Source organism: Melanotaenia boesemani, chromosome 12, assembly GCF_017639745.1.
Source record: "Melanotaenia boesemani isolate fMelBoe1 chromosome 12, fMelBoe1.pri, whole genome shotgun sequence".
In the NCBI taxonomy this organism is placed as follows: domain Eukaryota; kingdom Metazoa; phylum Chordata; class Actinopteri; order Atheriniformes; family Melanotaeniidae; genus Melanotaenia; species Melanotaenia boesemani.
Window position 1 is genome coordinate 8,502,371 of NC_055693.1, and position 23,649 is coordinate 8,526,019.

Below are 23,649 nucleotides of genomic sequence, written 5' to 3' on the forward strand. Positions count from 1 at the left end.
GAGGTAACTGTTTTCTACAAAGACTCACCCTTTTTGAGCAAACTAATAGTCACTAGAAGTTTTGACTCAAAATTGCAGTCATTTTGCGAGCAAAGCTGATTTAACAAGACCCTATTCCAATTTCAATTTGAAGTTAGCATGCATGCTAAAGTTTGTTTTCCTCTGAAAAAAGATAATCCCCTCTGCTTTCTGTAATTTATGTCCCCATGTGACATTTTCTGAAATTTAATATCCATTAGTTCTTCAAATAAGCATAATGAGCTCTAATGCATTTTTATTGTTTTAAACAAAATTAATGAGCTTTATGCACCCTCCTAACTGAATGCAAACTAATCTGAGTGTGATTTTCAATACAGATCCAGCAGGGGTCTGTGAAGGCCTGTGTTTACATCTTTTTAATCTATGAGTTGTATGAATGCATGAATGAGTAGAGAGTTAGAAAAAAATATATACACAAAGTCAGAATTTGTTAAGAAGATAAAAAAAAAAACAACAACAAAAAAAAAACAAAACCAAACAAAAAACAAAACAAAAAAAAAACAAAAACAAATCCAACACCAACTGTATCAAGTTACTCCCCCCACATAGATGCACACTAGTTCAGAAGTTAAAAATCTGCTTTGAACCATCGCCTAATGGCTGCTTTCCTCACAGTATGCCTAATGGGGATACACACATACACACATTCATGCCGTTAAAAGCCTCACAAAGTGCTACCATCCCCATTCTCTTTTGATTGTACATCCTGTATAGGAGGGCTTCTTTCCTCATCTCTTGGCATGCCTCAACATTTTGGCGTGACTTTGCATCATCCAAGAGGAAAACAACCATCAACACTTTTTGTAAAAGAAACCAGCAACAGTGAAATAAAAAATGAAACACTGGATCCTAAACATGAGCTGCTTTGACATATTTAGCAGACGGAAAGAGTTTTAGTAGAGAGAGCTGCCGCTAGATACACAGGACTCATACGGAGGCGGTGTCACGCTGATCTCTCCTGACCGGGGAGACTCTGCCCATGGCTGAAGGGCAGTTCCATGCTGGAGGTTTTTGGTATCGATTGTTCAAAGCTGCACCATAAACCCCCCTGGAGGGGAATGTTTTCTCTGTTACACCTAATGAAAGCTGGCAAGGCCAACTAGCATGATGACTGGGCATGCTGGGATGTAAAATCCCCCACCAGCTTCAGGAACCTGCACCCTCACCCAACTGCACCAGTCAGCAACAGTGAGTATTGGACTGTTTGCAAGTGCTATGGGGCATGTGGGTGTTGGTGGGCGGATAGAGCAGCCGTGTGAGCGTTGGTGTTGAGTGCTGATTGCAAGACAAGATTATTTTTTTTTTTCTCCAACAATGCAGCGAAAGAAGGAAGCAGGCATTGAAGATGTGTGCTTGCCCCAGTTTTCTCTCATCAATCTTTTTGTTTCTTTGATAGTGATCACATTCTGGTATCATATAGAGGTCATTGGTTTCAACTAACAGGAAAGAGATTTCAAAATGCTGCAGGTGATGCACCAAACATCTCTATAGTTTCTGTTCAAATTTCGGTAGCAAAGATTTGCTTTGCTGAGATAAATTAATTCTGTTTCTGCATCTAAAGATCTGTGCACAACTAGCATTACAAGAACAGCTGGTACAACCGAACCGGTGACAATTTAGGGTTTCTAATGTTCAAAACAGACTAAAACTTGAACTTCATTTCCCAGAAACATTACATTTTTTAAACAATTCAAATCACCTATAACCTCAGATAAATCTGATATCATGATTAATTGTAAATATGTTTAAAATGAGATCCAAGAAATGCATTTTGTTCTTTATAAACACAACTGAATAGACAGTTTTTGAAACTTTTTGAAATAAATTGAAACAGTTTTTTTATGGCTTTGTAGATGCAATATTTCCCTTTGTGCATTCAAATTGAGCATTTTCTGTTTAAATTAACCGCAAAATATAGACTCAGCTTTAAAGACATATGTGCAAAACTTGGAAATAAGTATTTAATTTATTCGTTGAATGAAACTGGAGCCCAAAAGCAGGGTAAGTCGGGAAAAAAAGACAGCTTAATACTAATTACAATCAAATAAACAAATACAAGTAAAAGTTGTATTAATTTTGAAGTCTATTCTGACCTTTTTTAGACTCTTCTTGCGATTTTGGAGGTATTTAAAGAAGCAGCTATGCTAACCCTTCTAGCAACATGACTGCTGTTGTTTTTAAAATTCACCTGCTGCAGTTTTTTCACTTCAAGTTATTGCTGATGAAAATACCTGCTAATACCAACAATGTGACCACAAACTGAAGTAAAATGATTAAATGAGAGGTGCATACTGTAGCGAGGGTTATGTGGGAGATTGTTGGAGCTGAGAACAAGCTGATTTCTCACTTCAAAGGATTTGGAATTGTTTGTTACTTCCAGCCAAGAGCTAAGATACTCTTCCACTAAACAACAGTTGCTAAATTCCTACTGTGAAAAAAGATTTGGGAGCAGAACATATAATTCCAGAAAAAGTGTGCGTGTGTGCATTCATGAGCTGGAGTGTGTGTGCGTGTTTTGTAATAAAGCCCACCATGCAGTGTTTTGTTTTCTGACTCTGTTCATTAGTTTCATAATTATTTTCCTAAATCTTATTATTCTTATCTTGAGAAGAGCCGTGAGCGTAGGAACTGCAATGTGTGTGTGTTTGTGTGTGTTAACAGAGTACGTGTGCTTGTTTTGTATGCAAAGTGTAGAGCGAGACAGGATTGTTTTTGTGTTGTATTTTTTCAAGTCTTTTATGATTTTTTTTCTTTGTGTTCCTTTTTTTCTTATTTATCGCTGTAGAAAAGAAAAAGCACAGATAACATTGAAAAAAAGTCAGTGCAGTCAATGGATACGAAACAGGCAAATTTGACGGGTCGATGTGACCGTTTCTGTTCAGAGCCGACACGCAAAGGTTGGCTGGCATCTTTAGTCCCCATGAGAAAAACCAAAAAAACAGCTTTTCAGCCTCCGTTCTTGCCCTGCAGTGATGCCAGGGAGATGAAATCTCAGAGTCTGTGAAAGCACTCACGGATGACTTTTAAGAATAATAATAATAATAATAAAAAAGAAATCCCAAAAAAATACAGGTTGCCAGTTTTTAGCGGTTCTTCCTCCTGACTGGTAGAGTGTGAGACAGCAGGAGGTCAGAGCAGGGTTTTGTTTTTCAGCTGCGTAGGGCAGAAAGACCAGCACTGAAAAATGAAGAACTCTCTGCTTTCTGCTTTTATTTCAGTCCAAATAAAACACAAATCCCTTTTCTGAGATTTGATTCCATTTCCTTTTTGTTTTGTTTCCCTCCATCCACTGGTTGCTTACAGACGGCAGATGCAGAGTCGGTGCACATGGGAATAAAAAGACCAACAACGCTCTCCTTCTCTTCCCACACATTCTGCTGAAGTCATCTCAGATTTTCAGTTTTCAACACATTTCACTGAGTTTTAAGACATTTTCTCTGAGAGAGAAAAAAGATCAAAGTGTCTTTCTTTTTAATAACAACAATAAGAAGAATTATAATCCTCTAAGTAGAAAAAAAGGGAAGAAAGTGTCGCTGCGCATTTCTGTCAAATGGCCTGCGGAGGCGGCAGGCGTCTCAGCGAAGGTGAGGGATGAAAACACCTTCTGGAGGAGAGCCTGAGAGCTGCAGCAGCATCCGCTGACCGAGGTCCCATGGGCGCTCTCAAACACCCGGTGTCCGAGCCCTGGGTTCGATTGTCAGCCATGCTAGGAGTCAATCCGTACAGTCTCTCTCCTGCAGATTTAGCATTGTTGTTTTCTTCACATAGATTACAGACTGACTGCGGCAGATGATGGTTTCTTATGTTCCGTGTATGAAAACCAGCAACAACGAAAGAAAGAAAAAGTATTTGTTAAGCACTAACAGCTGACTATATGGATATTAAGTTTCTCCACCATACTATCTGCTTACCAAAGTGATTCGATAATGTAAACACACTGAATACATAGAAAAAAAATAAGGCGGCACTATGTTTTATCAATTGAGTTATGTATATGTTGGTTTGGCAGTGTCCAAGCCCCCAGAGCTGCATGAGAGCGGCCGGGGTTCACCGGGATGATGCATTCAAAGGCGGGTGTGTGAAGTGTTCTCTATTGCAAATGTGAATGTGTAATTTTAAAGAAAAACAACAATCTAGCTACTCCTCATTTTCCTCTTATTCCTGTCTCAGATGGCCGTTGGAGACAACTGGTTTTAGATGGGTCAAATGAGGCGGGTGGTTGGTAGCTTGACTGCCCCTCCTCTCTCCTGTTACCCCTCCTCATCTTCTTCTTCCTCCTCCTCTTCTTGCTCCTCCTCTCCTTCTTGTTTCTTGTTTGTCTTTAGATATGCCTCTTCATGTGCAGGGCCAGGTGGTCCGATCGAGAGAAACACCTGCAGAAAAAAGCAGCAAAAAAGTGTGAAAAATATTTCTTTGTGATTCAATACATGCATCGAGCTTGCAGGGGTAAAAACAGCAGGAACAAGCAGGAATTAAAAGCAAATGCAATAAGAATGAAATACCATAAGTTTCCACGGACATGCAAAAAATAATGTGTCAGTGCATGTGGCAAGTCCACAGATCGATGCCACTGGCTCTGTTTCTAAGTAACAAATGTGCCACAGTCCCAGTGCCCCAAAATTCCCACTGGGCCGTGTAATTTCTTTTTAAAAATCACCATAATTCCATGTTTCTTGAATTTCCCCCTGGCAATATTCTTTTACTGGAAATAAAAAAAATCTAGCCCCTAAAATGCTCCTCAGGCTCTGTGCTTGTGAAGAATGCTGCAGGTATTTTGGACTTTGGGTCTCTAGGCTTTGAGTAGATATGAATTATACCTGTCAGTCCAGAACCATCAATCATCCAATTCAGTTTCAGTTTATTTATACGGCTGCAATTCACAGAGACTCACCGCATGAAACTTTACAGAGTACGACAGACGCTTTGTACTCTGGTTTATGTTTTTAAGTGGAAAATGATGCTGATTTTAGTTGCAGTGAGAAATCCAGTTAAATAAGTTGGGGACCATTGGTATGTTTACTTAGGGACCATTTAATTGACTGATTAGTAATCATACAAATGATAAGAAATTGCTAATAGTAAAAAATGAAGAAGTGCTTTAGTTACATTTCTTTGGATGTGGCCCAGATGTCATCATTCCACCTCCTCTTAATTCCTAATTCTTAATATAAACTGTTTTGTGTTTAACAATCTTATTAGAGCTATTGATTTAACAAATCAAGCAAGGCGATGTTGGGTTTTGGTTAAGTACGATTGATCCAGACTGCTCTCATGGGGAAAAATAACAAAATAATTTCACTAAATTCTATTTCATGCTGACACTGCGTTTCTATAGATGATGTGGGATTTGACTCCCTCTAAGACTTTACTGAGGCAGTATATTTTGGGAAAATTTTAAGGCAAGCAATGAGCTTGTCCTAACTAATTAGCTTTTATTACCTAAACATAACCAAGTGGTTATAAACATCTAACACATTGTTTCCACATTTAGATACGCTTGCATGCCTGTTAACCTGGATTGTCTACTCCTTTCGTAATTTCTCTGCTATGAAATTTGCTTCAGGAGTTGCTGGGTGAACGGAGAAGCAAACAGACTCTATGTTAATGTTAAGTTAATAAAAATTAGTCTAAATTCAAATTAAAAGCGGAAAGCACTGAGTCAAATAGTGGATGAACTAAGTTTCACCCTCCAGTCTCTAAAGACAGACTTTACTGCCGGAACTAGTAAACACTCTTTTCATGACAGTTTAATGAAATGCCGTTTTTGTGTTCATGTATTTGTTGCTATGTTGCTATCGGTTTGCCCAATCTGGATAGATACTTGCTTAAATGTTGTTTCAGTAGCTGCCAGAAAATATTGAGTCATGTTCTAAAGTAATAATAAGCTTTCTAGAAGAACCCAAAAGTATAAGCAGAGTGAAGCACAGAGAGCTAAAACATAAATCCTTTGTCACATTGAAAGTACAGAGATGAGCGACTTCATTTTTAAACAAGTGAATTTAAGCTGTATTTCTTCTTCATGTTACAGTGACATCTCAAAGCGAATAAAGGCCAATTCAGCCTCAGCGACTCTCTACACATGACTCAATCACAGCCATAAATCACAGCCAGACCGCTACAGTTTCGCAGTCAGTCCAGCAGCTCAGAGTAAAATACAACTGTAGCGGCTAATTAGATATGCACTGACTAACACGGAGACTGGCAGCGCTCTCTGATGCTGGGCCATTTAGCTCAGTACCAACTGCACCTGATAACATAAAACCAGGTGCCGGTGGTGCATAATATAATATATACAATATCACAAGTATTTCCGTTTTATTATTTGTGCTTTATGGATTGTGAGCACATTAAAGCTGAACATCCACAATAATATCCAACACAAATAAAACGACTAAAGCGGAGGCGAAACAAAATGCGAGCGAGACAAAAATGAGAAATTAAAAATTCAATTTGCCAGAGGCTTAATTAATTATTAATTAGTCAAGCCTATTCTATGTGTGTTTGTGTGTGTGTGTTTGTGTTTTTAAACATGCTGTTCTATCCAGATACAAGCAGAAACAGAGCTAAATAAGTACAATTAATACTTTAGAGGGTGCTTCTAAGAATTTCATTCTAAGAAGTTTAGCATTTAGATTTAGTGAGGAACCTCATTTAAAGCACAGAAATCAGGGGGCAGTTTCCCTCTGAGCTACAACAAATTACAATAACAGCAACAACATGTTGTCCAAAAAAAGCTCTTAACTGATTTTACAAGGGGCAGGAACTACCAAACTTTCAAAAAATCTGTACTTTCCACTCCTCACATTTTCAAAAGAGGCTAGTTTCTTTGGTTTTATTGCAGCTAAAAGGAATTATTGATTTTTTTTTTTTTTTATTTAGCATCACTGTGCACCTTACCAAGACCAAGATCAATTTAAAAATGGGATCCCTGTGCTGTGTCCATTGGCACATACGGAACAGAACTGCATGTAATGATGTAACATAAAAAAGCAGACACGATGGAGACTTAGACCTTAACTACGCGACTCTAGACAGTTTCTGTTTTAAACTAATGTTTTTCCCCCTGTAATGTGTATACGACAACATGTTAAAATGCAGGAGAAGTACAATCTGAGCATGCACAGTAAGATAATTCTACTTTAGGAATTATAGAAAACATTGTGGACAATGTTTTACCTCAATCATTTATCCAAAACCTTTCAAGCAGGTGCAGTCGAGTACATTTCAAAGCCGGTACTTTTTCAGTTTTACTTTAGTACTTTACTTTAGTCGAATTAATACAAAATCATTTCAATTTAAAATTACAGTACAAAATGTAAGAAAAATTGTGATTGGTTGATTCTTTCTCCCCTTTATTAATACCCACAGATGCTTTATTATAAATGGCATCTGATCAGTGAGGTATAACTTGTAAGGATCAGGCTTCTGTGCAATGAGCAACACAGCTAAATGTGTGGGTTTACTAAAGGGAATACTTATATATATACTGTATATATATATTTTTTTTTTTTTGCAACTTTTGGACTTTTTTATACTGATGATTCACAGATTGCAAACTTAACCACCTGGATTTTGTGGTATGCCTTTTTCTTTTCAAGTGTTATGACAACAGTTAATCGAATCGAATAGAATCAAATCAAATCTAAACTAATCAAATCTGTAGGGTACAACTGACAATCAAAAAAACTTGAGCCTTGAGGAGGATCAAATTTTCAGTTGCACTTAAACCTGGCAGACTTGATTAATAATGCGGAATCAAACCATGATCTTCTGTATTTTTTGCAGCATCTTGTAAATCTGTGCACCAACTGTTCAGCATGAAGGGTTTTATTTTGTATGCAACCTGTACAGATTTTAACTAAACACAGAACACTCAGTTTTTGGAATAAATCCTTTTTTTATTTTGTTTTATTTTTATTTATTTTTTTTGGAGCTTCAATGAAGGCAGTACGTTTTCAGAATATTAGGGTAGTGGAAACTGTGTGTGGGTAGAGCTTTCTTGGATGCACTTATTCATACAGAATGGTACAATAAACCTGCTGTGAGAGTACAGTTGAACTCTGCTCTTTGTTGCCTGTGATCTGGTGTTTCCCTTTAGCGCCTTAGCTGGCCATGTGGTACCTACTGTACACCTTCACTGATCTGAGCATGTGTCTGTGTGACTGGACAGATGGCCATGCCAGCTACTCTGTCACTGTTGGGGGGGCGTAGCAGCTAGTCCAGCTGGTACCTCCACCCCTCCCTTCTTCTTCCCCTCAAACACACACACACACACACTAACACACCTCCATCTTATTGCCCTCTCCTCCTCCTAACTCTCCCTTCTCCTCCACTTTTAATTTTTTTGTCCTCTTCCTCATCACCCCTCCTCTTCAGTTCCATGGAAACATCAGGGGGTCTTTGCTTGATTAGGCAGGATTAATAACAAACTCGCACACATGCGTGCGTGTGTGTTTCCCCTGGAGAAATTGTGTCAGATTGAACATTATATCAAATGTTAACTTCTCCATGGCTGCCACTTTTTGCCATTCTCATGGTAATATTTAGTGGACTCCACCCACCACAGATGCGTGTGTGTGTGTGTGTGTGTGTGTGTGTGTGTGTATGCAGCTCGAGGTGCATCCTGGCTGCATTAACATTCAGTAATTACATGAATGTTCATATCCATTTTGTTGAAGCCAAAAGGGAAAAGTGAAAACAGGATTGCAAAGTCATTCTAAGGGCTCCTTTATCTTTAAAACAAATAAACCAAGGTGTTCATGGACTGAAACTTTAACCTGATGATGAAACCTGATAATGAAAAGACAAAAGCACAATAAAGCACATAAATACAGAGAAAGCCTAAATTCCCAGAAAGCAGGCAATTATTTTTGCACAGAGATTTCAGCTATATTTATGTGAGATTATCACACATGTATCTCCCCACTGAGCAGATAGCTGAGTGTAAAGTTGCCACTGACCACAGCAGGGAATAAAGAGAGTGTAAATCTTCCAAAAGAAAAACTGCTAAAATATATCCAAGTCATTCAATTACAATCAACATTCTCACTGAAGCCCTTTTTTTAAATATACTGGTTGAAATACCTATTAACATCCACCAACACCTAGCTTTTGAATGCTTTGGAAATAACTGATAGGAGCGTAACACCTGGGTGCACACCTGTTTTCAATATGGGCTCTGCACTCAGAGCTGCAAGACTAAGCACAGTTGAAGTTTTTTCTTTTACATGGCATTTACTAACTGTAAAATGTGACCTGGAAACTCTGAAACTGACAAAAAAAACTACTTGCAAATAAAAATAAGAAGATATTGAACTTTTCTTATGTCCAAGACAGATGGCAGTTCCCTCTCAGTCCCATTTGGTGGGGTTGATGTCTACGGTCCAGTCAGAAATAAGCTATCTGTATTATCTCTAAAGTTGTGATTACCAAAAATTGTGGTCCAACACAGCCTGCAGGATTGAATGTAATGCCATCCCTTCACGTTGTGGTATTTACAGACTTGTAAACTTGGTTCTGATTATGTTGTACTACTCAATGCACTGAGGGTAAACTAGCCATGTGGATTTGTTTAAGTGGTTTTACCAACAACAACAACAACAACAACAATAATAATAATAATAATAATAATAATATAGTAAAGACCAACATTATAACCCCCAGAGCTATTTTACATGTTAAGATTTAAACACCTTAATGTGAAAAACTACAACAGCCAAGGCTGAGAAGTCATTAGCCTTATTGTCAATTAAAAGATATGAGACAGGGGCCACACTGGAATTATAGAGTAGAACATTTTACATCTGAAGCCAGGGATGTCAAATGTCCGACCAGAAGGTCCAATCTGGCCCGCGGGTTGAATATGGCCGCAGGTGGCATGGCTCAGTGGGTAAAGTGGTTGTCCTGTAGCCCAAGCATTGCCGGTTCAATCCCGGCCCGAAGAACTCATGTCGAGGTGTCCCTAAGCAAGACACTGAACCCCTAAATGCTCCTGATGGGTCGTGGTTAAGTGCCTTGCATGGCAGCTTCCGCCATCTGTGTGTGTGAATGGGTGAATGTGACGTACATGTAAAAGCGCTTTGGATAAAAGCGTTATATAAGTACAGACCACTTACCACTGACCAAATGTGAAAAAACCCCAAAAACAAACAAACAACAACAAAAAAAAAAAAAAACACAGAAGACATTAACTGCAATTTTTTAAAACAAAAGTAACTGCAATTCCCAATGTGTACAAGTGAGGTTGCATTTTTAAAAAATATTTACAAGGCAGTGGGATAACTCGTTATGTCTTACTTAAGAGCTCTCACTCCACTTTGTATTATGAGTCAGTTCAAGTGGCCAGCATTACCAAACAGATGCGTATATTATCATCTATGTACATTTAAAATAACTTCTTGTTCTAGAAAGGTTACTCTGATCATAATGTTAAATTGTGTATTTTTCAGTTCCAGGTAGCTGTGATTAAGTTTTATCATTTAACAAATCCTTTGTGATGTGTAAATTTAGTGCACGTGTAAATAATACACGGAGGAAATATAGTTAAAACTGTACTTCTATTTCTCAAAATATTTCATGTTGTTCAAAACCTAAATGGTTTGTTCATTATATGTAAACATCTTGATAACGTGCAAGTACCTTGTGGAAAAAATATGTGGAGTTTTAATTACTTATGGATAATTATTCTGTTATTCTACTTTCCAGCCCACTTGAGATCAAACTGCACGTATGTGGCCCTGAACTAAAATGAGTTTGCCTCGCCCCTCATCTTAATTTCGGATTAAATGCTCATTTTGAATACCCTTTTGGATAATTTATGCTCATACTGGTTTTTACTACTGACTTTTAATTTAAGTTTCAGGCAAACAAATCAGTGAGATCTTTACTGCAAACACTCTGGATGACTTTCCTGCATGAAGTGGGCGGAGCTTCAGTTGTGGCAGCAAGTGAATCAGCTTATGTCTGTGTTTTTGTGTATCCAGGCATTGTTGTTGTGTCTGGACATTTAAATATTCATGCGGCATGCATGACTTTGTGATTCTGCATACAGTGTTTGTGATTGTGTGTGTTCCAGAAAGGAGCTAATACAGTCCCAGCTCTGAGCCTGGATTAGAAGCTTCCAGCAGGTTTCTTGGGGGTTTTATATCTAAAACCCAAACTAGAGGGAAGCCACAACAGCCAATTACACTGTCTCTAGGGTGAAAGTTTGTGTGTGTGTGTACATGAGTGTGTGTGTGTGTTTTTTAAATTGGAGAAATACACACACATACACACACACACAGAAAGGGAGTGCATGTTCAAGTGGAGCTGGCATCTGGTGCCACTCAATTAGCTGAGACCTGCTTGCCAATAGCCAGAATCCATTTAACAGGAGCATGAGTAAGCACACACTCATACAAACACACACACACACATACACTTACTCTCTTTACCTTGAAGACTAAACACTAAACAGCCACAATTTCACTTTCAACAGACTAACAAACACATCCCTGGCTTCAATCTACCAGGCTTTCGGTTTGTCTTTGGCTTAAAATTCACACCCCCTCATCTGCTTCTCCTTTGTTTTCTTCTAACTGCATCGGACGTGAGTCGGTGTAACAAACATATCGATGCGGGATCAATGAACAAAACCCTCTACCAGCAAACAGATAACATGACTTGAAAGTCAATACATTTGCAGTCAGTTTCTGAGCAGAAACGTGTCCTGGTCCTGCACACGGCCCTATCTCTGCCCTGTAATATGACTCCACCAGGAACTAACTTAATTTAAAGTAATAACTTTCCTTATGATTAAATCGACCACACCATAAGCTAGAGTGCTGAATCTTTATTATCCTTCCAGATAGAAGCTCAGCTGAGATCCTCTCGCACAGCTGCCAAGGGAACAAAGCAGCTTTAATAAAATGCTCACGTCTCTTGTAAACTTCAGAATGACATATTTGGAGTATTTTGTCTTTATTGGTGTTTATTTAAAGGGCTTGATTTTCTTGTGCATATGAAACAAGGTGAAATTTGCTGTAGATCATTACTGTCATGAGATGCATGTAGGATGCAGCTGGAAGAAAAATGTTGTTTTATTTATCATTTGTCAGGAACAGACTGATTCCCTGCTGTTTTAAATGCATTAAAAAGCAATGTTCAGAGGCAGTTTCCACAGAGGAAGAAAGAAAAGAATAGTTGTTATATAGTTATTTCCCAGCCAACTGTTCAAATCATTCTATTGGTTTAATGGAGAGGCATTAGGTTATAAGAAAATTAATGCACAAGTTTATTTGTCTTCCCAGATGTCAGTTTGATCATCTTTCATTTTCTGAGTTTAATGAAGCATCTCGGTGATTAGCACAAAGTCTGTAAGCAGGAGGAGACAGCTTGCCTTGCCTTCTAAAGATGCCAGCCCAAGTCATCTCATCTCTATGTATTTTACACTTGTAAAAACAAAATGAGATGCTCTGATTTGTTGAGTGCTGTGCTTGTTCATCTCTGCTAATTATCGGCACATAAACTCCTCAATCCTACTTGCAAAAAACTTTCAGGTTTGTACATTTTTCTAAGTCTTACACAAGCATATTTTGTCTCAGTAGATTTGTTGGAATGTAGCTAAAACCTGCTAAAATGGCTACATTACATCATATGATAATCAGCACATTCATTTCATCATAGCACTGAATTTGCATTCTGCTTTTTGCTGGCCTGTTACATTTACATTCTGCACTAACATTTGCTTACAGGCCACTTCATCAGGTACACCCAGTTCTTTTAGTGTTTAGATTGCTTCTAAACACAAATAGTTAATCAGCCAATCATATGGCAGCAACTTTAGGCAAATTTAGGCAAACATGGTGAAAGAAATCCACATTAGTCCAATTTATAATAACTATGTTCACACAAGCCTATTCATAAAATAATAGCCTATCAAAGGCTTTATTTTAGTGACTTTGAACATGACATGATTGTTGGTCTGAGTATTTTAAAAATCTGCTGATTTACTGGGATTTTCAGGCTCACCATCAGACAAGCTCACAAAAATTGGACAACATTAGATTGTAAAAATGTTGCCCGGTCTGATGAGTCTCCATTTCAGCTGACATATTCTGATGGTAGGGTAGGAATTTGGCATATGCAACATAAAAACATTAATCCATCCCGCTTTGTATCAAAAGTTCAGGTTGGTGGTGGTGGTATAATGGTGTGGGGGGTATTTGCTTAGCACACTTTCAGCCTCTTAGTACCGACTGAGCATCATTTAAATGCCACAGCCTACTTGAACATTGTTTCTGACCATGTCCATCCATTTATGACCACAGTGTACCCATCCTTTGATGCCTTACTTCCAGCAGGATAATGCACCATTTCACAAAGCTCAGATCATTTCCAACTGATTTCTTGAACATGACAATGAGTTCACTGTACTCCAATGGCCTCCACAGTCACCAGATCTCAATCCTGTAGATAAACTTTGGAATATGGTGGAAAGGGAGAGTCTCATCATGGATGTGCAGCCAACAAATCTGCAGCAACTGTGTGATGTTATCATGTCAATTTGCAGCAAAATCCCAGAGTGATGTTTCCAACACCTTGTTGAATCTATGTTATGAAGAATTAAGGCAGTTGTAAAGGCAAAAGGGGGTTCAACCTGGTACTAGCTAGGTGTACTTTATAAAGTGGCCAGTGGGTGCATATTGCATATTTATGTGACCAAATTCACAAAAAGCTCTAATTTACACATTTTTCTCTTATTGTTGTGAGATGGCCAAACAAGACTGAAAAGCAGCTGATTCAAACTACATGTTGGCCTGCAGTAATGATCAAACTATTGTGAGGCTGCTGCTCTGCATGAAAACCTTGGGTACATCCTCATCTGACAAAGTGTGTGATGTGATTTGGCCTAAATTTGACTGCATTCATCACCTAGTGAGAAATTTAGAAATGGCAGAATGTATTGAACATTTTATCCAGGTGAAAGATATGTGGCATCTACTGCTCCACTTCCACTGTTTTGTTGGTCCTGTAACACTGTGACTCCACCAGAAAGCCTGCCAACGACTTCTTATTTGCTGAGGAAAATCAGCATTTAGGAACAGTTTGTGTGTGTTAGGTCAAGATCACTACTGACTCACTTCTTCCCTCCTCTGATAGTAACTAAAATTGGAGCTCAGGCTAGAGCTAGTCTTGTCTTTCCTACTTACTGTCAAACTGTGGTAACCAAGGCTATATGACAGGAGAGTATAAATAGTAGGCTATGGCCCTTATCGTTTCTCTAGCTTTTCCTCATTGTCAATCCTTGATGGTGTTTGAGATGCACTAAAAGAAAAATGTTAAGCTTCCAGTCTGTCTTTATAAATCTTTGAAGAGTGTGATTTAACTTCCATAACATTGCTAACTTCACTGCTGTCAACATCAGTTGATACAGAGGAAGCTAAATCAACCAGCATGGGATTTTTCAGGACCCTCAGTTTCAAATGATCTCATGGTTTTTGATCCAAATGTGCATGATCACATCAGAATCTTCTGATTGGTGTGTTTGCATGAAGCATTTTTATTACAATCAGGCTTTTAATCAGCATACATATGTCCATGTAAACATGGCTAGTGTCTTTTTATTTGGTTCTCTCTATTAAAGGACTCATCCTTGCTAGTTAGGAGACATGGATGTCCTTAAATACAAAGTACATTGTGTGGTTGTAGTATATTTTGTGTACATGAGAATGACTGTGTGCTTACCTGTCGCAGTGGTTGCACTTGAATGGTTTCGCTCCGGTGTGTTTGCGGTAGTGTCGTGTCAACTCATCACTGCGGGCAAAGCGCCATTCACAACCTTCCCATGAGCACTTGTAGGGCTTCTCACCTAAGAAGGAAGCCAGAGCAAAGGAGAGAAAGATGAGAAGGTGTCAGATTTTATTACAATTTCTACATTTAATTTCACACATCTACACTACAGCTGTTCGCTAATATACAGGTTACCACCCCTAGTTTTTTCCAAGCACCCACACACAGGCACTGACACACACACATAAAGCCCAGGGGCCGACCAGGCAGAGCAGTTTTAACACAACAGCCATTTCAATGAGCCAACACACTTAATTAGCTGTAAATGAAGTCTTTCAGCACTGCGGCGTGTTAATTCATAATCCCAAATTCACCCTGAAATGAATCTCGTTTTGTTCCCTCTATTACCATCTCTCCCACCCTCCACACACACATACGCACACACACACCCTGAGGTGGGGGGATCTGAAATGTAAATGAAGTTTCATCCTCCGGTTCACCAGATGGGAGAAGAGATGGTCTATTGTTCTCAGCCTGTAGTTATCTCTCCATGATAGAAAGCCTTCCAGCTGTGTGTCTGTATTTTGTTGGAGATGTGTGTGTGTGTTGAAGCACACTGTCTTCAGATGGGACCTGATGATGTCTCACAGTGTTAAATGATTGTATGAGAATATGTTTCACAGTGCGTGTATGTGTGCATACATGGGGTCAGCAGTGAAAGCAGCCTCTCTGGCTTTGCATAAGGATCATACACCCAGAAACTAACCCAAAAATAAATATAAAGCAGCACGCATGTGGCCATCCTAACAGTGCTTGAAAAAATCTACAGCAGTGTGAGCTAATAAATAATAAAATGATGATCAGTAATTTAACAGCATGTTAGTGCTGCAACAAAAACCATCTGTTTTGCCTCAGATGCAGGTATTTGTGAGAAAATCCTCCAGGAAGTCAAGTTTCATCTGATAAATATTTCCACCAGAAACACTCGCACACTTGATTTGCCAAAATTTGTTTAATGACATGTTTCCGCATTGTTTTGTGGTGGAGGCTCAGTTTGCTCCACTGCTCAAACATCAGTCAAATCAGACATTAAACCAATTTTATTTAAACAATAAAACATTTTAAGCCACATAAGTTTGTCTACAGAGCACACACTGTTAAAAAAAAAAAAAAAAAAAAAACTGTTCGGCCTAATTGCAGACCCCTGGTGTGCATGTATGTGAACTGGGGGGTGGTAACTATAATTGGGGTCTTAATGATTCTTAATAGGGAGTAATACAGCAGCTTACAGTCAGTTAGCCAGATGTCCCGACAGCCTCTCCACTCCCATCACAGCACACACCAATCCTCTTAAGAAGACAAACATGCCCCAATTCACAGCTAAGTGGGACTGATGTTGAGACTGAAGCATCACAAAATAAAAAGTCTGATGTTCCCTTTAATGGCACCACTCAACCATAATTTTCAAGCCTATTAAAACTTTGTCAGCAACATAATTACCACAACTATCATTTTTTCACTCAAGGAAGAAAAGTTATAAAAATAAATTGTTCCATGCAAACTCTACATGCCATTGCATGTTATCCTTATAGGACAAGTTTGTCACTTAACTGGGATGGTCTGGGGCAACTAAGAATCCTTTTGAATCAACAAAACATTTTGTCAAAGAAAATAAAGAAAAACCATGGTTGATTATCAGGGTAGACAAAGTGCCATTTTATGTGCAAAAGCACTGCTACTACTGCTTAAATACTAGTACTACTGGTTTTATAAAATCTTACAGTCTAGTTTTACTGTATTGATGGAAGAAACACACCTCCTTTTTAAATTTAAGGAGAAATGCATAAAATTTCACCCAAAAATATAACATATATACAGAAGCAGGTTTCTTGCTTTTGTTGGTCTTGCTGTGTCAGTGTTCAGCGCAACTGCGGTGCATAACCTCTCCAACTTCTAGCAACGGGAGAATCTCAGTGCTTTTGTGAACTTAAACTGTCTTGATTCAACACTTCAATCATCACACCAGAGTCACCCAACCAGGAGAAAGAACACCTTCACATGGACTCAGATGCAGAGTAGCTCTGACTGCAAGGTGATGCAACAACAAGCAAAAGATGATGCGCAGCAGGAACATCCAACTATGAATGATGCCCACTTCCCATTTATTTCCTTGCAGTTTGGCCGTCTCTTTGATCGGACTCGTCTTTTATCCACAGACATTACATGACTGCACTTGCTCTTGGGCTGAATTAATTCCACATCAGGAGCCATGTTTCCAAAGATTTGCATATTCAAATTCTCCAGTCAAATTTCATCCAGTTGGTGGTTGATTTCCACAACAGAGATCTGGGTTTTATTGCTGTCTGATTGTGCCCTTTAGGTGGCATCTGTTTCTCTGCCACATCTTTCACTGTTTCTGATCTATTTGCGGATAAGATAATGGGGCAAATCATCAGCCTTTGAAAGGGAATTCCATCAACTGTACACATGCAACAACACAGTATGTAACCTTTTCTAGAAGCTCTGTGGTTAGCAACAACTTAAAAAAAATCTCACTCATCCTCATCCCTGCTATTAAGTACCAACTTAAAGCTGCCTAAACACATCTAAATCTCAGACAGAGCTATAGGAAGTTGAGTTGCATGATGGTTAATGTAGATGCAAGGTTGTGACTGAGGAGAACAATGAAGTTGAGTTAAATGAAAAGGCAAGAGGTATTTTTCAGGATCAGTGTATGTTTTCAGTTGTAGGATTTTCCATTTAAAGGTGAGTATTAAAAAATTAAAACAAGCATTTATTTAATATTTGTTTTAAAATCCGGTGGTTTAAAAAAAAAAAAGGAAAAAAAAAACAGCCGGTTCCATCAGTCCTTCAGCGGATTATTCAGCCACCTGCTGATGGAGCGTCTCTCCATCCTGACCACCTACACCACCCTGGAGCACTCTGTGCCTTCATGATAGACAAAGAGGCTATCTATGGCATTTGCCTCAGGAACATAGACATTGAGCATCCCACCTACAACAACCTAAATAGGCTGATTAGACAGATCGTGTCCTCCATCACTGCCTAGCTGCACTTTGATGGAGTCCTGAATGTCGACCTGACGGAGTTGTTTAAAAGAAAAAAAAACGTTTTAAAGTGAAAAAAATAAAAATGAATTCTGGGGCATTTTTTTCTTTTAACTATTAAAATGGATTTAACAAAAAAATTGAAAATGGCTTGAATTTGGTTTTGCAGCTTGTGGTGTCGATTCAAGATTTACAAAGAAAATGGAGGTTGATGTCAGTGTAGGTGTAATTTTGCAGAATTTCTGCTCTCTTATTTCAACATTATATGAATACATGCTTTCTTAAGACATATGTTTAGTTTTCTTTTTTGATGTTGGTGTGGTTGAGCTTGCACGATTGTTTGTAAATGCATCATCATTAGTGGCCTTAATATCTGTCTCTGCATCACTGGTGCCAGGGACATCTACGCACCCGGTTAATGTGCAGGACACGGGGTCATGCAAAGAGTCAAACACAGAGCATTCTGCTCTGAGAAGCATCCTGTGCATCATTAAGTGCCTCATTACATCTCCTCACATTAATTTGTTGCATGTTGGGGTGTTGTACAATTTGTTTCTGTATAAATTCTATACTTATGGCCTTTTAGTTTCATTGTTTAGGTAGCTAGCAGCAGGCTACCTGTTGCCTTTGCAATTGTGTTGTGTACATATGATGGCACACTCTCAGATACTTCTGTTGTCTAACATCCACTTTGTGACACTTTAAAGGGCAAACTTTTCAATCAACACCTCATGCACTAAGTCACTCCCAAACTCAGCAACATTATATGCACTCCTATTCAGTTGAATTAATACTAAAACTGGTGCTATGTTAGTGCAGTCATACCCATCTCTGGTTACTGGTATTTCAGGATGTTACCAGAACTTAAACTTAGTTGCATCTTAGTTTGTCAAAGTCACTCCATGCCACAATAGATACTGTTTGGATGGAATATAAAATCAATGCTATATTTTTAATACTTATTATAATTATACTTCACTAAAACATTTGGTAATACATACTATACATATACATGTATTCATAAAACATCAAACTAAACTTGAGGTGAAGTGAAAATAATGGTAGAGATGATCATCCTGCATAATTTGTAGATGTATTGAGTTGTTACGAGGTAATAAAAATGTTCCATATCTACAAATGATGCGAGATCATCATCTCACCGACCACCATGTTTCAACAGTAGCAGAGCAGAGAGGTGTAGGCCTTTTTGCAGGTTTCTTAAACACAATTAGCATTTAGTGTAACGTTGCTCCTGGTTGTCTCTAAATGCAACACGCTACACTTTAGAAGAGAAATAGAAACTAGCTGTAGTCATTAAAACATAAATTTAAAGGCAAAATATTTACCTGATGTGCGAGTAGGGTTGTTATCAGGATAATCAAACTTGCATATACATCTCTTTTTCAGCTTTTGGTGATATTTAAGGTCATAATAAATTGATTTAACAGTGCAGATAATCCAAACAACATGGAAAAGACACAATCTAATACTTACCCAAGAACACACATCAAGGTCTATATTTGTTTTTTCTTGCTAGAGTTCAGATAAAGCTTTGATAAATGTGAGCAAATTACTTCAAGTTCCATAAAGCACTGAAAGAAAAAGAAATCATCCATGTTCAGCAGCAGTATCTGCAAGTGAGTCCTCCTACTCACTTTACAAAGTCCCCTTCACTCAGGACTGATTATGGGACCATATTTTCAACATACAACAGCAGACCCCTTGGCAGCTTATCCTCCTGAAGAAACGCAACATTCTCAACCTGCATGTGTGTGTGTATGTGTGTGATATGGGGTATGAGTGTGGGTTGCAGGTGCCAGACAGGCGGACGTTTCACACTAGTTTTCTGTAATTGGCCTGAGCACCCCATCTTACTTCAACAGGAATCCCTTTAACACACACACACACTCACACACACTCACACACGCACACACACACACACACAAACTATAAAACATGCACACACACTGTTGGAGGAATGAAGCAAGGCCAGCTCGGGCCTGACGCCACGGCAACCATGACGCCAGCCAATTATAGCACGGCAAAGCAGGGATGCATGATAAAGTCACCTAGCAACTGAGAGAAAGAGAGAGGAGCGAGAGGGTGAGGGGTGGTGAGAGACAGTGAGAGAGATTAACAGGCATGGACAATCCGCCAGCCTCCAACCAATTATGGAAGAGTCTGATGCAGTTGCTTGGCAACCCAAACTTAATGAGCAAATGGAAAAGAGAGAGAGAGAAGGAGACAGGAAGAAAGAAGGGGGGGTAAGAGGAGTGTAGAGGTCCAGGTGTGGGGGGAGGTCAGCAGGGTATTATCCTGTATCCACATGAGGTTGTAGTTGCACCTGCTGTGGGTAGGGTGAAGGTTGAGGTCTAAGGAAGTCAGAGACAAACTGCAGGGACTGTACAGTGTTTAAACATGTGAATCTGATTTGCAAATCATGAAGAAAATTTTAATTCTTGTTTTTTTAACAGGTGGATTCATGCAGCATCTGCAGAGATGTGACAGACTGTGGGCCTTTATAATGAAGAGAACTGAGATAAAAAGGTAAAGCTATAAATGAGCTTTCTCTATGATGGCTGGGCTCTCCCTTAGTAATAATCTGAGGAGCTTGGTCATCCTGGAGGAGCTCAGAACAGGGTTACTGCCACTATTTAGGGTGGTTAGGGAGTTGAATTGACATGTCCAACCAGGAGGAGGTCCACGGGCAGACTCATGATTAGATGGAGAGATTAGGTCTTTTGGCTGGACTGGTTGGAGGTGGAGGAGGTGGTTAGACTGAAGGAGGTTTAGGGATATCTGCTCAAACTGTTACACCCATGACCTGGTCTTGGATGTCAAAAGTATATATACTGTCTCAAAAACAGACATATAATCAACCAAATTATCAATCCAACAGTATTCAGTGGTGTCGTTTATTTTGCCAAGGCTAAGGCCTCTTTGCCGTTAGTGAAAATGATTGACTGCAGCTGCAGCATCTTTATGCCAACATAAAACGCATGTGTTTGACAGAATTCACTGGTTTCACCTATACACAGAACAATGAGAAAGTCCATGAAGCTTGGTGCAGATCTGAGAAAGAAGAACATACATTTACACAACTCAGACATGTCTCTCGGAGCTATTTTGTTAAGCATTTGCAGATTCCAACATAACTAGTTTGAACAAGTGGAAGTACGAGCTATAAAAAAATTGAAGTCAGTTTTGCCACAGTTTGGAAAACTGAACTGAAATCTGCTTCTGTCAGGTGTAAGGAAACTGGTTCACTGGTAAGGAACAAGTTGGAAACCACCCAGGCACCAGTCAGTGCCTGGATAGACTGGATGCTTTTGGAACAGTTCAATAAGTTTTACATGGTCATGGGCCAAGCTCTCCAACAATGAAACCTCCAAAACTCATTCCTTTAATCTTGACTGTGGTTTGCAGTGGGCCAAATGTGCAAAGAAATAAAAGCTTCTGGTGGAAATTTTTATGGTCCGATGTGACAAACGTTGTTTGGCTTAAAAGTTCAGAGGAAAATTTGGAGAAGATGGGATCTTTTACCGCCATAACAAACTAGCACTAACACTAGCTGTTAAGTATGGAGGTGGTAGCATTATGCTCTGTGTCTACTTTTACTTTGATTTTAAAGGAAGCGGAGGATTCGGTCACACAGAGTTGTGGAACTAGATTAATCAGGCTAACATTAAGCTCTTTGAATAGCCTTTCTAAAGTTCTGGCCTGGTTGAGATCAAAAGTATGTAGACTGTGCCCGGAAACTGGTCATTTTAACTGAACCTCACTCATTCTACTATGAGAAAGAAAATATCCTAACAGGATTCTGGCATAAGTTTGTTGATGGAAACTAAATGCACCAGGTAAAGGTACAACTTGCTAAAAGAGACTTAGTTAAATACCAGAAAAGTTGTGTATATGTGTAGCTGGCAAAACTTTGAACTGCACAATCATTATAGGCAAGTAAAAGAACAGTTTAAAGTAAACAAGGCTCAAAATTACAAAACAAACCATTTATGTCTACTTCACTCTTTGCTTTTTGTAAAGGAACACTTGCAGTCTGCTCTTAGTCTGGAGTCTATGAACTTGGCTGTAACAATCTACAGTAATAGAAGTACATAAGCCTGTTTGATCGGTGGTGATGATGATGATGATTATGTTCAGTGCTTCTGTAAGCTGCAAAGGAATTCACACACAATAAAATAAAGTAAAATACCAGCACACTGAGCTTATGGCTAATACAAACACTTCTTTTGGGACACTCATTATTTTTGCCACCTCGAGTGCCAGGAATTAAGTTTATTATCTTGGACCGCTGCTTGAATAACTAAGATACAATTAAAGGCAATCTAGGGCTTTGAGAAAGATCCGACAACATCCAAAAAGCAAAAGAAAAACACACACACTGGCTCAGGCTCACAGCAGCTCTGACTGGGAACTGAATTAATTTCTACATGTATTAATGTATTAATGTTACAACTCATCCCTAATTGAATATCTTCATGCAAGAAAACCTTCACATCACAGCTGCATCTCAAAGAAATTGTTTTAAATGTGAACCCCGGAGTATGATTACCATCATCATGTAGAATTGCAGCACACGTACGGCACAGACACTGACAGACATCGATATAATGATGTTTCTAATGGCCTCTGGTGAGTGCTGTGTTTCAGTGAGCGTGCTGACACTGTGCAGGCTTTCTGCAGCTGCTCCTCCTTTTAGTCTCTGCAACGTTAATCCCTGCCTACATGTATGTTCAATGATTTATGGTCATAATAACCCAAAAAGAGGATTAAGCTAATTAAACCGCAGCGCTGTGCTTGTAATGAACACATCGGGAGGGAATACACCACCCCCACATTTATACCACACACACTCAAAGTGAGGAAGCTGGAGTGTCTTCAGGGTGTCTGCTGTTTTTTCTCTCAGTGAATGCCTTTAAAAGTAAATCGTTGGTTAGCATGACTCGACTGTAGAATCATCAGAAGATTAAAGATACTGTAGCTGCCAGCGTGGTTCCAGACGACTAGCTGCACCATTCTGGATTAGCTATAATAAAGCTACAGAGGTGGTTTCCCCCAGCGATGCCGGGTGCAGCCCTCGAGTGTAAAGCTACACTTAAAGCCATGCCATGGTTACAGTCTGCATAAGTCTGTAACATGCTGGATTAATGATGCCAGGGTTGCCAGTATAAATGCAGTGACTGTCTGCAGGCTACATACCGTGAACCTGGTGAGATTATTAACACTGGTAGATGACAACTGGAGGATATAAATTGCTGTAGATACCGCAAATTGAAGGTGTGGTTAAAGCTAAAGTTGAATAAATCCAGCCTGAGGTGGTACAAGTGAGCACAGGGCACATGCTGCAGATAAATGATGGATTCAGGCGAAAAATCTTTAGTTCAGGAGGTATTCTGACCTCGAATGGATCAGTGGATATCTAAAAATGGTTGGTTTCTGGTTTCTGCCTCTTTAAAAGTAGTGATGCTGCCGAACTGTAAACTTAAAGCAAGCTTCATGATTAAGTGTGTCCTGTAGCTATCACCTCATGCTACAAAATGGCAGCATTCCCTGAAAAAACCCCCACATCTAACTCAGTTTGTGTGACAGAATGAGACGATGTGACCATGTTGACAGTAATGAATGCCACACTGCTGCTGTTTACCTGCAGTCTGTTGTGACTGATGATAAAGTGTTTGTGTGGAGTTTTCACATCTAATAGCTCTTTAAACTCACAGATTCTTCTCAGTATGAATACTAATTAAAAAAAAATGAC

The 23,649-nt window shown here is 39.1% G+C and overlaps 1 protein-coding gene across 1 annotated transcript in view; it reads right to left on the reverse strand.

Annotated features, from left to right (window-relative positions):
* Positions 1-503: 503 nt before the first annotated feature.
* klf7b (Kruppel-like factor 7b) overlaps positions 504-23,649 on the reverse strand; it is a 73,567-nt gene continuing 50,421 nt past the window's right edge. Inside the window, exons 3-4 of the mRNA XM_042001293.1 lie at positions 14,764-14,887; positions 504-4,412 (exon numbers count right to left, since the gene is read on the reverse strand). Of these exons, the coding sequence (XP_041857227.1) occupies positions 4,361-4,412; positions 14,764-14,887 (176 nt within the window). The 3' untranslated portion in view covers positions 504-4,360. The remainder of the gene's footprint in view (positions 4,413-14,763; positions 14,888-23,649) is intronic.